Source organism: Falco naumanni, chromosome 15, assembly GCF_017639655.2.
Source record: "Falco naumanni isolate bFalNau1 chromosome 15, bFalNau1.pat, whole genome shotgun sequence".
Lineage (NCBI taxonomy): Eukaryota > Metazoa > Chordata > Aves > Falconiformes > Falconidae > Falco > Falco naumanni.
In genome coordinates, this window is record NC_054068.1 from 22,315,088 (window position 1) to 22,331,194 (window position 16,107).

The 16,107-nt window shown below is 45.1% G+C and overlaps 1 protein-coding gene across 8 annotated transcripts in view; it reads right to left on the reverse strand.

The window, feature by feature from the left end:
• Positions 1-15,293, reverse strand: part of RANBP10 (RAN binding protein 10) — an 87,754-nt gene extending 72,461 nt beyond the window's left edge. For 2 of the 8 annotated variants that reach the window (XM_040615664.1, XM_040615666.1), the window contains exons 1-2: positions 15,049-15,286; positions 14,021-14,132 (exon numbers count right to left, since the gene is read on the reverse strand). In XM_040615664.1, coding sequence (XP_040471598.1) covers positions 14,021-14,132; positions 15,049-15,253 — 317 coding nt within the window. In that variant the 5' untranslated portion in view covers positions 15,254-15,286. Of the gene's footprint in view, positions 1-2,327; positions 2,400-2,450; positions 3,157-14,020; positions 14,133-15,048 lie in introns of those variants that run through there. The other 6 variants (XM_040615658.1, XM_040615657.1, XM_040615659.1 and 3 more) reach the window with 6 other exon arrangements.
• Between the last annotated feature and the right edge of the window lie 814 nt (positions 15,294-16,107).

Here is a 16,107-nt window from a genome sequence, read left to right on the forward strand (position 1 = left end):
CTTCTTCAATTTATATAGGTTTGTTTTCTGGCTTTGTTGTTGTTGGGTGATGGGGGGCGTTTGATGAACACTGAAGTGGTTGGGTTTGGGGGTCTTTTTCTAGTGCTCTTCAAAGGAAGCACATTACTTATGGTCAGTGCTGCAGAACAACTTACAAACACACATTTTTTGTAAACATTTTCTGCACTGCTCAGAGCATGAGTCAGAAGTTACATCCTTTCTCATGAGTTTCCCCACTAGCCTCTCTGAAGCAGTCATTTATGGCATCTAAAAATTCAGTCTCATAGTCATATGACATATAGACGTCTATTAAAAACAAACCAAATTTTAAGGATACATTTACAGCCTTCCAGGGACAATAGAGAAGTACAGATGATTTCTCCCTTGATCTGCAGGCAGAGCTCTAGCTCTTCCTCTCCATCTTCCTAGCGCATTGGCAGATAAGACAGCATGCTTGTTAGCATTTCAATTTTCTTATTTCTACTGAGTTCAGAACCCTCTGTTGCTACAGAGTTTTCCTTGCTGCATGGTGGGGTTTGCTATTTTGATTTTTTTTCAACTATTGTGTGAGCAGTCAGGATCACAGTTCACAGCTAGAACAACATTTCAGGTCTCTTTTGCTTCAGAGACCAGTGAGAAGAGCCACCTCTGCCAACTGTTCAAGCCTCAGGGGAGCTGTGATTCAAGGTCTCAAACTGTTTGAACACACAATAAAGGCACATCCAAGCCTGGTGCAATAATAGCAGAATGCTCGGTCCTGACACTGGCAGGCCCGAAAACACTTAGCTGGAATTTTAACAGAGAAAGCTGACACTGCTTCTGCATGCAACCTTGGCACACAGCTTCATCAGAATCATGGCTGCAGCACTTTGATGGCTTCCCTTCTGTCCCCAATCCCTTGTTGGGTCACTGCACCAAGCAAACTGTTGGAAATTATATGAAATCACCTAATTGTTGAACTCTGATAAAACAGGTCATCTCACACTTCAGTTTATCCTGCTTAACTTTATTTTCTATGTAGATTCAACCTCCCTCTTTTGTGTGCTGCAGCAAATCCTGTGCACATAACCAAGGGCAAAACTGCATACAAGTATCTTTCCATTTTCAGACAACACAGCTTTAAATTAGGGCTAGAGGCTTCTTTTTTTATAAAAAGTAAGTACTACAAATCCAGAAATTCTAAATTTAAGATTACACTTTCATGTAGACAAACACCACCATGGAAACGTATCACTTAAAAAGAATTAAAACAGTGAACATGACCATCAGCCTTCCTGGTTCACAAAATTTTGCTCTTCAATTTACGCTCCCATTTAAAGCCCAATAAAAACTTTAAAAATAAGACCATAATGACTGTAGAACTGTACACAGAATTTTCAGACAAACTAAAATAAAATGAGACTCTCTCACTATACTGGGTTTCAGCTCCACAGCCTAGAGCTTATAGCCAGAACATCAAGTTGTCACATACTTGATTGCTGGTTATTGTTTTAGAAGATACTAGCTACTTTGCTTTTCCCATCTACTAACAAGTAATATATCAGAAATAATGGATAAAATGAGCTTTAAGACCTACAAAACCTCAGATTAAAAAAAGAAAAACATCAAACCACATTCTGTTCTCCTGAAAATAGAAAGGAAAAAAAATTCACCTTCAACACTACCACTAAAAGCATCAGCTGCTTTCTGAACTTCTTGGTGCAGAACAGCTTCTCACTTCCTCGCTTCCAAATGCTTCAAACCAGTTTTGTGTATACAACAAATTCAGAACTAGTTAAACGGTATTTATGGGCATCATCAAGCACAACCTACTGCTTGTTTTTTTAAATGAATGAATTATAACATTCAATATCATTTAACATAAATCTCTACAGAGTCTGCCTGCATCATCCCTGGTTTTGGAGATTTCAGGCCTGGACAGACTCCATATGGAGTATCCATTAACCGGAGTCTCTTTTACAGGGATGCAAAGAGCCTCTTACAAGAGGGTGCACAGAAATGTTAGCACCTACTTTCAAACAGGATTTTTTTTTTTTTTTTTTTTTTTTGGGGGGGGGGGGGGCAGTTGGGTAACAATACATTTAAATCCATCATCTATCATATGCAAGACATGTACCTTAACTAAAGCTAGGCAAAAGTGACCTCCTAAGAACAATCTTCTCAGCAGTGAACACTGAATACTTGGAACTGCCCCCCCCCCCCCCCCCCAATCAGAAGCTTCAGAAATGCTGCATCAGTAGATCAATTCCAAATAGAGCAGACAGACAAAAATAAACGCAGACACATGTTAGTGATTCAGTCAGGAGAACAGTCTTGTTTCCACTTACCAGCAGCCTGAGCAGTTACCATAGCACCGAATTCTTCCAGACTTCTACTGCAGCACCTCAGCCCTGCTCAGTCAATACCGGTTGCTTTTTAAAGTTTGAATAGACTGAATCAGCAACACTTACCACCAGCCACAACAGCAGCTCTGCCTCTTTTCTCCATGCACTGGCTCTCTCCTTGGCCACAGCAGATGAATTTCAAAGGACCCTGATAGCAAGCCCTCGTGCCAAAAGATTCTGGCTCCACACACGCCTCTGCACAACACACGACCAGCAGGATTGCCAGTATTTTTCCCTCTAGATATTAATCCTACCACAGTCACAGTGCTGTTAAGTTCAAAGAGACAAAGCTTTTCAGCTCCCTCCCCCAGTTCCCAAGTACTTCAGCAGTAAGTACCAGCCTGTATGCCACTCCAGCACAGCAACATTTAAACAGGACACCATTCACTTCTCGCTCCTAAGGGAACTTGTGTGGCAGATTCTGCAGTGCAGAAGTTTTCAAAGTTGCAATTTAAATCTGTAACTTCCAAAACCAATTTTTTTCTTCTGCCAATAAAAGGCTTTCCCTCGAAAAGAGATGGAAAGAGTCAAAATGGTGACTGTACTTCTAAATTAAAATCTGTTACAGATACAAAAGATCTCAGATGCACTGACTCAGCCAGGAAGCACTGTATATTGTCACTGGGCAGAAAGTATTCAGAGAGCTACAAGAGAAGTTATTTCAGAGGAGTGACAATATTTGACTAACCTAAATTAAAATAAGGGGATCTCTTAAAAAGGCGGTTCTAAGCATTACACAGTCATACGAGTAGAGGAGTACACTGATGGCTGCGTTTAGTTTGTCCTCGGAAGGGGAATCCACCCATGTGACAAGCAATTCTTTGAGTCAGAAGTTGTTTCTTGAGAATAAACATACCCACAGAGCCTGCCAAAAAGTCAATGTAAGAAAAGTTTTTTGGCTAGTCTAAAGCTACTTTGTGCAAGCAACCCACAAAAATCCTCATGAACCCAGCAGAAAAACTTAAGAACAGACCTGCCCTTTGACAGCAAGTAGCTACTGTTGAAATGGCAGCACTTGGATCTATCAGGCTTTTCAAGTGCAGGAACGAAGGATTCATTGGGAAGAACAGAGAAGAACACATCAGCAGAACTCACGTGTAACTGGACTTCATATTCCTCAGTTTTAAGAATTCCATGAGCAAAGCACATCCCTCTCTGAATGCCTGGAAAGCACCTAGCACTTGGGAGGCACTGCTACGTGCAAAACCAAGGTGGGGCAGAAGAAGGGAGAAAGCAGTTAGTCTGTGGTCCTAACTAGACCAGGGCAGCATACTGCAAACATATTTCATCTACAAGACTTTCTCCAAGAAACTTAAGAATGCTCATCTCAAATGCTAGTTTTGACAATTAGCAGAGCAGATTTATTAAGGCTCTGCCATGAAAAGAAAGATATTATGGTTCCTCTCTTTATTTCTTAACCTGTTGAAAGGTACCTAGCCAGGACGGTGAAGCAATCCATACCACTTTGCTTCCAAATGCCTGTGAAGTTTACACAGAAGGCAGACAAAACCCACTCCATCTTAAAGCTGGGGAAACGAAGGTGGAAAAAAAAATACATTAGTTTAGCACTGGTTGGCTATCTAATGGTCACAAACCTAGAATTCTTCTTTACCATGCCAGTGACACGCTGACACCGTAAAGCATGCTGTAAGGCCGGGCTGCTACGTGTGCCGATACACCGAGGCCCAAACATGAAGAGTTAAACCCAGAGACATTAAATAACCTGTTTTGTGGGCCATGACTTCCTGTAAAGCAGTTGTTCCTTGCTCAGTTAGCAAGCTAACAATATCACCAACGTGCAGTAGAAATTCCTGGGACTGGCATTTTATTACGTGGCTGGGCCAAGACCAAGGAACCCAGCCGAGCCGCGAGTTAAACAAGGGATGCTCTTCTCTTCCAGAGTAGTTTGTGATTCAAAGGCTTACTGCATCCTGCAATTTTTTTTTCTAATAACCACTCCTATCTGGTGGGAATCCTGTCCTCCCAGATATCATGCACACCACTCTTTCAACACACACAGCCAAGTCTAAAATATTCAAGCTAAATTATTCAGAGAGTAATAATACACCCCATCGCACTGGTTGCATTTTAGAGGCTTCCATAGCCTCTTGCGCAAAGCTCTGAACTATCGTTCTTGTTGTCTGAGGTGGGCCTTGACTTTGTGCCAGGTTTAAAGAGTGGCAAGAAATGATAATCCATATCAGTTCACCACCTGAAACCACATTGTCACAGTTATGGTGGGGGAAGGGGCACGTTATTTTAAAGCAGTGAAAAAACAAGTTACATCTTCTTAAAAAAATTACCTATGGTACATAAAATACTGGATTCCAACTGTCTCTGACTCCTCAGTCTAACAACAAATATTTTAGTACCACTTCATAATGAAATATAATAAATCTCTGAAGTGGAAGCAGTTCTGGTTTTATTTGTGGATATTGCACTGTTCTGTAACGGTGCTTCAGAAATAGCACTGACAGACTCCAAAAAGAATCCCAATTCCCCAAGCAGAGGCTAGTAGAGACAAATAACACAAGGCTGAAAAAAGGTAGATAAAAGGCAAGAAAACAAAATTCTTAAGAGCTCATTAAAAACAACTACAAGTATCCTGAGGCATGGAGGAGCCCACTGCACATCAGCCCTTAGAAAGGCAGAGAAGCTCTAGAAGCCAAAGAGCGTGGAAGAGAAGGTGACTGAGCAGAACAAAATTAAGAGGCAGCAACCTGGTAATACAACATCTTCTCGGTCAATTTATGAGTGTAGTATACTGACAAAACTACAAATGAAGAATAAAAAACTATTTTTGCTAGACCAAGGTATCAGATTCCCAGCTCCCTTCCAATTTTAGGATCACGTTCAATGTATCTGTCAGCTGTAGGAAGGGTCAAATCTGTCCCTTTTCTGTGTTGTCTTCAGGAAGGGACAAGACTGATGATGTAGATTGGCAACATATGTAGGAATACTGAAAGACCACAAATACAGATCAGAGAAGAAGACTTGACTTGAGCACCATTTAAGAAAGAAAAGTCGAAACACAAGCCTCTCCAGGCTAAAGTCACCACTAGGATCAGGCCAGAATAACCAACTTCTCTATCTGTCACCCTAAGTACCATCACATCCAAATCCTGCAACATACTGTGGTCGAAAACACCTGTAGCTGAAGCTAAGGTGTCCCACCAACTTAGTTTTACAACTTCATACTTTTCACTCTTGACAGCTGACTTGTTCTCTAAGTCTGCTGGTATTTAACAAAGTTCACATAAACTGTGTTGGTGGCAAATGGTGCATTCACCCTGGGAACAGCATAAAGCATTACTGACATTAATTCTCTGATTATTTATTCTGGTTACAGCCAACTGAGTAAGTAGAACTTCAGTTTGTCCTGGTGATTAACAAACCTCACTTCCAAATGCACTGTTCAGAGTTGCTGAAAAATTTTATCCAACAGACGGGGAAAGTTAAAACAGGTTTCCATGACTGAATGGACTTAAGATGGTTAGACTGGCAGTCAAAGCAACAGGCCATTTTTCCTGGTGTGAACAAAGCCTAGAAAACACTACAGACACTGGAGGTACTGCTAATATCTCACAAAGGCATCCAAAAAAGGGTAAGTTATACAAAGACTGCAAGTTTCACAACGAAGACTAATTTTGCATTTCAGTCCATCGTGCCAGACAGTCAGCTCCAAACAGCAGCATGAGTTCCTGTTTTCTACACTAAAACCCAGGGAAAAATATAAATGCAATACCCAAACCAGAAAAAACACACTCTGCTGCCAGGTAGCTGGTTTTGTTAAGAGGTACTGTCCCATCCTTATAGGCTCTTTTGCTCTGGTTTAGACTTTGAGCAGGAAATGGATGGTAACAATCCTTATGAAAAGATGATTTTTCCTGAGAACACAAGTTTTCATAAAATTACAGAAAGAAATAACTGCAATATTTATGCAAGATCTATTTCTTTTAATTATGTGGAAAACATTACAGAAAAAATAAACACAAAGTTTTAATACATGTATTTATGAAACAAGAATACTTTCTCTTTAAAACAGCGACGGCCAGAGTTAAGAGTGAGCACCGGGAAAGCAACACACACTGAATTCACACATTTTTACATGCTGCCACCTCCCCAACAAGGAACAAAGGCTAGATGTGGAACGCATCAATATCAAGAACTTCTAAACAAGAAGGAAGATCACATCTCTAGGATTGAAACCATAGCATGTGAACAGAGATCCAGTCCTGTACCACAGGTACAAACAATGTAAATCCCATTCCTAGAAAAGCAATTAAGAAAACGAATCTGGCAGTGCCATCAATAGAACACAGTTAATGCAACTCAGCTTTACAGGGTCAGTGGTGCAGCTGAAGAGAGTCAAGCTTCACAGCAGATGATAAATTCTTTAGCTGTTCATCATCCCAGAGCTTCACAAGGAAAAAAGTTCCCCTCTCTGTAGAAGTTATGCAACTTGTGCAATTTAATTATGAAACAGATAATTGCTTAGATCTATACGCCTAGAACATTTAAATAATCAGTTCCCATTATTCTACGATTTGACTTATTAACTGCAAACATATTCTGAAGAACTGAAGCATAACAACGTTTAGCACATAATCTAAGGATGTTCAGTTGATTTCGCTAGAGTTCACTTTTGCCATATTACTACCTTTTCTATAGCAGACATTCAGAAATAGCAGGGGGAGGGGGGCGGGAAAACACAAAACCAGAAGCCACCTTTCCCCAAAATTTTTCTTCTTTACTGTGTAAAAATCTCACAACTCCAAGTAGACAAAAAACAGAAAAAAGAAAAATGAACATACAGACAGACATTATTACAGCCTGATATCTAGATCTCAGACTTCAGATATACCTAAATGCACACTTCACAAGTCACACATCTCCATCACTACTTCAATTTTGTTTCCTAATTTCACAGATTAATGAGAAACTGATATTCTGCCATTACAATGGATGGACCCATGACACTGCTATAAAGCACCGAGTTTCACTTTCCACTTAATTGAACTTTTTTTTTAAGTGGCAATTAAAAAAACAGTTATCAACTTCAAAATCACATATTCACATCTCAAAACTTGCTTTAAATCGAAAAAGTTGCTCTTGGCTTTGCAAGGGTTTAGCAGAACAACGACAAAAAATAACTAATATGAGATGCCATCAATTGATGCAAAACCTCCACAGAAAATGAGTGTCTGTACACTTCAGAGCACTGAAGGGCGGGCAGTCAGTGGCTGAGCAAGCAAGACTGGCTTGGGCAAGGCTGTCTGCAGATGGGAACAAGGTGAGAACTGTTTACTGAACCTACTTGGGGGGGTTATTTATGTGTTGGTTTGTTTAAATGAACGTCTGCGGAACAGCACAAATTCAAGTAAGCAGACATACCTGCAAACTGAGTAACAATCCCCTTCTCTGTGTTGGTTTTGGATTCTTGGAAACCAGGATGGAAAAAAATCAAAAGGGGGAGGGAATCAATTATTTACAGGCTTATCAGATACAAATAAGGGATCACACAGCACATGCAGACACTAGAAATCCTCAGTTCCCACAGAATATCCCTTAGCCTTCCCTAAAAGCCACATCCAGACACACATGACATTATAAGGTGTCTGCAGTATAACCAGCTGTTGGGTCCACAGAACAACTGTGCCATTAAAGCCACTGACAGCAGAGCTTCATGGATAGTCCTTCTATCAGCATCTGGAAAACATTAGAGTACACAAGCAAAAAGCCTTTCAAAGAACAATCACGCTCGCCATATGCTGAAGACAAATGGAAAGCTGGCAAGGAAAAACGTAAGCAAGGAAGAGAGGGGCAGATTACTTGTTACAAATGTAAAGACTGCTAAACAACCAAGGCATGTGACCTTTATTTTTCTTTTTCAGTCAGAAAGAAACCAAGCTATTTTTAAGTCTGGGATGTGGTGCACTTGTGTGCTAAAGGAAGACTTTAAGTAAAACTACGGTATGGACTAAGCTCGATCAGCTCTTTGGTAACTATCCTCAAAGTACTTTCCCCCCTCTCGCAGAAAAATGCCCACAACCCAAGCCAGCATTGACCGACACCTCTGGACAACCAGCAGCACATCTCAAAGCAACTACAGAACAGTGCTGGAAGAGGCATACCAACACACTCTGTTGCAAAGGTCTTCCCACCCTCCCTCTTCTACCTTTCTGGATCTCCTCTCCCCCACTCCTCACACAAAGCACTGTACCAGGGACTGATCCAGCAAAAAGTTAACATGATCCAGCTCATTACAGAGTCATCAGTGCTGGCACAAACGAAAGAGGGTTAAAAAAAAAAAATCATGGCAAGAAGAAAAGCTAGACTGGCTTTCAGCAGCCTTCCCGAGACAGCTCAAAGTCCTCGTGAAACCGTCTGGCTCCCCTGGCACAGAGGGCTGTGCCACTTGGCACCTCCTCTGCCCACAGACCACACTTGCTGTTTGCACAGAGCACGCAGAGCCACTATGGACAGGCAGCGGGCTCCGTCACTGCCAGAGAGGTCAGACTTGCTGCAAAACACCAGCACGCCGAAATATCGGTTAGTAAGCTGCTATCTAAAACCAAACCATTACCAGTAAAGACTCTGTTGACAGCAAACTGCCATTGCAAAGGCAATCCACAGGCCACTGGGCTGTCTTTCCCAGGAGCAGCTCAGAAATGGCAAAGAGGCTACAGGACAGGTGAACTTTTGCTACAATCAGAATCTGTGCACAGTCAGGATCAATCTTGGGGATGTCCTCCCCGGTCACACTCCATCACAACCCACTGTGTGGCTGCGGGAGGTAAAACAGGTCAAGAAACTGAAGTGGCAGTCAGGAAAAAGCGCTGCCACCCATGAGACAACTCACCTTGCCCCAGCACAAAGAGGACAACAAAGATGAATTGTCCTGAGTCACAACAGCCTGTAAGTTGTGGGTTGACTGCCTTGCCCTAATGAGTCTTACACTGTTCCTGTTTACCAAGCAGAGATCATCTAATGGGGAAACAGAAGCTGTGAGATGCTGACAAATCAACAGCAAACAGAAACATGTATTTACGGGAGAGAGAATAAAAGTTCAGTGCCTCCAATATAGTTAAGGTTGAACTGTTATAAACACCACTGTGATAAAAGCATGAGTTATTTGTGGCAGCTCAGGAAGAGTCACGTACATATCTGTGAGTCTGCTCATCTGAGGAATGCTGGAAGTCAGCCATCCACAGAACCATGGAGGGGTTTGGAGTGGAAGGGACCTTCCTTCTTCATCCTCCTGCCCAAAGGATAAGCAACTCTTACAGTTTTATCAGGCAGCCTATGTTTGAAAATGCAGATGCCCACAGACGCTCCGTGCAGACTGTTCTGGTGCTTAACCATTTTCACAAGCAAAATTCTTTATATCCAGCTGGCATTTCCCTCGCCACAACTTGTGACCCACTGCCTCTTGTCCTCTCATTCCACTTGACAACACTCAGGAGACATGCACACAATGGCTCAGGAATTAAATACCCAGTAAGTCTTAAGACAAAACTATTCAACAACACTTTGAATGGAACTAAATGAGGATTGTGGCAATCCCACCTTTCCTTCTCCCAGCTCAGCCCCTTCCCTTTACTGACTTGCCTTCAACCCATGTCAGTGAGCAGAACCCCAAACAGTTCTCAATTTAATTAAAAAAAAAAAAAAAAGGCAAAGCAGCAATTTCCGACAATGATGTCAATAGATTAAATCATCATAATTATTCTGATGTGGCCAGCTTTCAAACAGTTATCTCCTTGAACCAGCTCACCATAGGGCCAGGCAGCAGACTGTCAGCATGAGGGAAGGCACAGAAATATAGGATAAATGGAAAGGCAGAATCCCAGTCTTGACTTTTATCATCTGAAAGTGTTGTGGAACCACTCCCTGCATGTTCAGCACAGACAAGGAGGTGAGAAGAGAGCTGCAATTAGGGACCGAGGCAGAGCAGAGTTCTCCTCTTACTCTCTGAGGATAAGAACCATCTTCCCAAGCAAAAAGTAGTACAGACAGCAAATCAGATCTGTCAGTAGATAGATCTGTTACATGTTACCTAGCCTCCCTGTCAAAACAAGTTTTCAATGGTAGCCTGGCAGCCTCCCCTCCCCCAGAAAAAAAACCCACCAAACATCAAAACAAAACACAAAACCACCCAAAATCTCCACAAAAACCACACCCAGTAAATAAACATGACCTCATCAATAAAGACTAAAATTACCAGGATGAGAAATGACCACCATTCAGCTAAAAGTAAAGTCTCTATCATCTTTAACTCAAAGGATTGTGGTTGTATCTCAAATGCACAAACAGTGGAAGATCCAAAGCTAATGAAAGCTGAGTGCACCAAGTGGGCTTTTTGCACGCTGTAATTGCTTTGAAGTATCTGCCAGGAAACCAAGCTAGACTCTACCAATGCCGAGGCAGAAAAGTCTAGTGATGGTAAAGACAGCATTTTCATCAGTCATCTCTTGAACCAAAGCACCTTTATGGAGCAGGTGTATTAAAGGGCAGGGGAGAAAGACACTGCAAAAAAGGAAGTTTTCTGCCAGCTACAGGCCTAGTGCCGTGGCAGTCTAAAGCACCTTGTGTCTGAGCTGCTGCAGTCCCTCCCTCTTTCCTTGCACTGGGGTTTGCAAAACCGAGCAGCAAAGTAACTGCCTGAAAAAGTGGGGGAGGTGAGAGTGTGTGTTTTTACTGCTAGGATACAATGTGCTGGGAGGAAACAAAGGACAGAACCACAGCATACATAATCACCTTAGCCCCATGAAATTATCAGAATGGAGAAGTCAAAAAGGTGGTACTAGTACCTCATTTGTCTCCATAGCTCAGGTGTCTCCACCACCATGACACCACCAATCCAGAAGTGGCACAGTCTGATGCCAGCTCAAGAACCCTCTTATCACAGCATATCATATACAGGCAACATACACTTGACAGGCTGTAAAATGCTATCATGTGAGCTTCAGGATTCTTCCATCTCCAGCAAAAACCACTGGGAGCTTCTATCCCATTTCTACCAGAAACCTTTGTTTCTGTTGCTTATTAGCAACTGCCAGCATCTAACCAGAGTGCAGAGTGCTCAACTAACAATTACTAGCACAGAAAGATGATACATTTGAACAAAATCAATCAGAACTCCTCAAAACGCCTTCCCCGATATTTGTTCCACCAAAAGTATTTTTTTGGTTTTGTTTCAAAAGCCAAATCGCTTGCATTTTAAACCTAAACATGAAAAGCTATCACAAACTCCAGCAAGAGAGACACAGTGAATACCATCACACTGTTCTTACCTCACTACTCTGTACAGCATAAATAAATTAACAAGCTACAGATCAGAGACTTTACACCTGAGGTACCATTCTAGAAATGAGCTCAGAAAGATTCCTCTTCCTCTCCCCTTGCTCAAAGGCTTCCAGTCAAGTTTCTAGGGACATGCTTTGCCACTTCTGCCACTTCAAAACTTCCTCTCATTCCCTCCAATCCTTTCTTTACATTTCCGGGCTTTTATTCCTCTAAACTGAAGCCACCATGGCGTAATAAACACTGCAGAGCTTCCTAGGAAGAGACTTCTCTGCCGCAGTTTACTTAAAGATACCGAGCCTCCAACAGGCAGACTTCAAACCATTAAGACACACAAGAGTACCTTCTTAAGTGACACACAGGCAGCAGCTACAATATAAATTCACAATTACAAATCCCCAGTACCACAGTGTGCAAGATAAAAATCGGAGTGCTCTCTACCAGCAGAAGAAAAGGCAGAGGAACGGCTGGGACATCGGACAAGCTCTCACAAGCTCACCACTGCCCTGACTTCCGATCATAGCTATCAACATCTCATGTTCCTACTGCTATAATGTTAACACACATGGTTCCATATCTTTGAAAGTATTCCTGGAAAGTAATTGTTTTTACTGTTTTCCATAATCACAACAATGGACTATTAATACAGAAAACTCTGATCTTGGGCAACAAGCAGCAAATTTCATTACCTCCCTGTAAGACTGATCTAGAACGTAGTAAGGATTAAGTGCTGTTCAGTGACCTTTCATAATGTGATTTCTTTGGAAAATTGTTTCAAAGTTCACTATAAATTATTTCAATTTTAGCAGTTACATAAACTAATCAAGTGCAGGGTTTCGAAACAGACAAGCAGTTAATCGCCAAGCCAGCAAAATGGAAGAATAAAGACTCTCTTTTCCCTACATTTCTAAAGCATTCAGCCCAGCATTCACCTCTGCATGGATAACCTAATAATTATTACAGGCCTAAATGCAGCACAATTCAAGATTCTTTGCAAGTCCCTTTACAAATAGGCCACCTCTCAATTCAACTACGACAGCAAAAAAATTCAAATGGTAAGAAGTTATTGACTTCCGTTTGGTTTTTAGTAGGAACGGTTGCTGCCCTTCCCTACAACCACTAAGCCTGACAAAGTTCAAATGTTACTCTTGAAGGACTGGATTAATTAATCACACTCAATACCTTCTCCTGTGTGGCCTTCCCTTCTGGATAGTTATACCCACGATATTCACCCTTTAGCAACAAAAAATGCCAAACACACACACAGCATGCTGATACCTTTACAATGATTAAAAATTACATCCACGCTAGCAGTAGAAACTCAGACCTTGGCAGAAATGCCCCCTTTGTTCCTCTCCCACACTTCCCAAGATCCTGAATATTGCTTTAAGGAACTCCACGTAATTCCTGGTTCCGTTACATCTTGCATCAAAATACTGCCCAATACAGTGACCGCAGGACTGGATGAGATCCAAAACCCATTGCCAGTTCAGTTCACTGAGATGCTGCCTAGTAAGGGATGGCTGCTTCTAATGCCACCGATAGGATCTGCTGCTTTTGCAGTTCTTCCACTTGCTACTGTTCAAAGCAGTATAGACCGATAGGGCAAACACAGTCTCAACAACAGCCTAGAATATTAAATATTACCACAAAACCCACGACTGGGTCAGGAAAAACGCTCTTGTATTTAGCATTCCAGTTCCAGCACAGCCTCCCGAGTTTCCACAGTTATCAGTCATGATACTCTGTGGTGCAATCTATCCTGAGATAATGACTTGAGTCCAAGTTCAGGGCCTAGAGATGACAGAAGTAGCACAGATTCCAGCTTATATTTTCTTGTCCTTGATCGTGCATATGGGGTTTCTAAAAAAAAAAAAAGTTTCAGAAGTTCTTCTTCCAGCGCTCTAGTACTACCATGACTGCTCCTCACCATGCAAACACCTAACAGTCCAAAATTAAGTTCAGGGTTCCTCCCTTATATTTCACTCCACTTCTGAGGCATCATAATTCCAGAAATCCAAGCAACCAGACCTAGCTAGCAAAAAGGAAAAATCATTTCAATTCAAATTGCACCAGAGACCCGAAGTTTCCTGAATTTTTAAAACTGCCCATACCAAACAGCACAGAAAGCAGCTGTGCAAGTGCTTCTGCTTCCACTGCATTCTACCACATTTACATCTATTAACCAAGAGAATATAACCTCCCCATGATGCACCTGCCTGTTACACCCAGCAGCCACGGGACCTCTAACCCTTCTAGAAAGGAGGTCAGAGTACAGCAGAACTGCTAAATACACACCCCCAACCACTGAACTGGAATAAGGCACTTACCCATCTCTACCTTTACTGACGATCTTCACTTCAAAGTAATAAATGCCACAGGCTGCAGGTATAGGGTGTGTAGCCCTGACCGAGGCAGCATCTTTGTGATTCTTACCGTGACCTAAGAAAGAACGGAAAGGTAAGTACTGATGGGATTTGAACTCTCCCACATTTTGATCTACAACACCACTATCTGAACGCAGTGGGGATCTGTTTCTTACACATATCCAACAATTTAAAGCACGCTTTTCAGAGAACTGGGATATACGATCCTGCACTGCCACCATGAACAACCCCTACGCTATTAACACTGTATTTTTTCCTTTGTTTTCACCGGGAAGTTACTGAGAAAGGCTCACCGTACTACCTCTCCCCCTCCCCACATACATAACTTGAAGACCAACATACACAAACAGAAGAAAGACGAAAATGATTACACAAGAGGGGAATGACATCAGTGTTTACTAACCGGGCAGGAAAAGGAATAATCAGTTCTCCAATGGGTGGGTTGGGAGAACGGCCTCCAAGAGCGAACAAGAAAAACATCAGTGTGATTCCCCCAAGTCCTAGAGGTCTTCGAGCATCTATTTTGTGTAAACCCAAGGAGCCAAAGCCCTGGCTGCACAGCGCGCCGATGCCACCCGCCCCTCGGCCAGGTTCTAAGGAGAGTGATGGAGTAAATGGAGGCGCTGGCCGCACGGCCGGGCCGGTGACACTGCAAACCGTTCTATAAGGCAGCACACGCCGCAAGGGAAAGGGCCGTCGACTCCGTGCCCCCAGCCCCGGAAAGCGCCGCGCCGGGCCGAGGGCCGGCCAGGACCCCCAGGACCAGGTGCACGGCCCACTCCGGCGCGGCTCCCCGGCCGGGCCGCCCCTTCCCCCGGCGCTGCCACGGCCGCCGCCGCGCTCCAGCGGAGACCCGGACCGCCGGCCCAGCCCGCCGCCCGGCCAGCCCCGAGGAGCGGCCGCGCCAAGGGCCGCGCCGGAGCCGCCCCGCGCCGAGGCCGAACCCGGCGCCGCCGCCCCCAGCCCGGCACCTTTGTAGTGGACGCGGAGGTTGCCCTGCGAGAGGCCGATGTAGTTGTACTTGTCCTTGGGGCTCCAGGACCGCGGCAGCGGCGTCTCCTCCTGGTTGACGGCGGGGTAGAGGCGGCGGAGGCGCTGACTCAGCTCCTGCTCCTCGGGAGGGCACAGCGGCGCCGCGTCCCCCCCGTGCAGGCTCCCCGCGCCCGCATCCGCCATCTTGGATTCGCTTTGTGTCACCGGGCGGGGAGCGAGGCCCGGCTCCTGCCGCCAGCCAATGGGCTGCGAGCGTGGCCACAATGGCGCCGCGCTGCCCGAAGGGAAGCGGAGTCCGCGTCGCGCCCTCTCGCCCGCTCCGCGCCCCGTCCGGGACTGCAACTCCCAGCAGGCCCCGCGCCCGGCGCCCCGCCCCTCCCCCCGCGCCTTGCGCGCCGGGAAACGCGTCCGCTCCCCGCCCGGGCCCGGCGAACGCCGCGGCCGTTGGGACTCGCATTCCCAGCGTGCTCCGCGGCAGCGCCGTGCAGAGGGGCCGCCCAACGTCCGCCGCCGCGCAAGGGCCGGCTTCCGCCGACCCGTCGGGGCAACGGGCAGCGCCGTGCTGGAGGCCTCGGTCCGGACGCTGCCGCTCCGCGGAGTCCCCCTCCTACGGCGCCGGGGCTGGGCCGCGGCGGCGCCAGCGCAGCTGGCGAGAGGCACCGGCGTGTCAGGCGCCGCGGGGACAGCTACGGCGGCACGCGGGAGCGGGGTCCTGAGGGGAAGCGTCTCCATGGCGACGGGCGTACACAGCGCGGGCCATGGCGGCGCGCCGCGCTCCGCCGGGCGGAGGGGGGCCGGGCTGGGCGGCACCGGGCCGGGGGAAGCCGAGCCCTTCCTGCAGGGCTTCCCCGGCCCTGCCGCAGCCCGCGGCCCGGAGAGGGCTGAGCAAGCGGCGCGGGACGGTCTCCGAGAACCGCGCTTGGGGCGAGCGCCGCGCTCAAGTGACTCTCGGAGCGTTTACTTTGCCACTGTTACTGGTTACAGTTAGCCAGAGTTAGTTTATCGTTCGGAAAGCAGTGCCTCTCCTTACTAGCTGT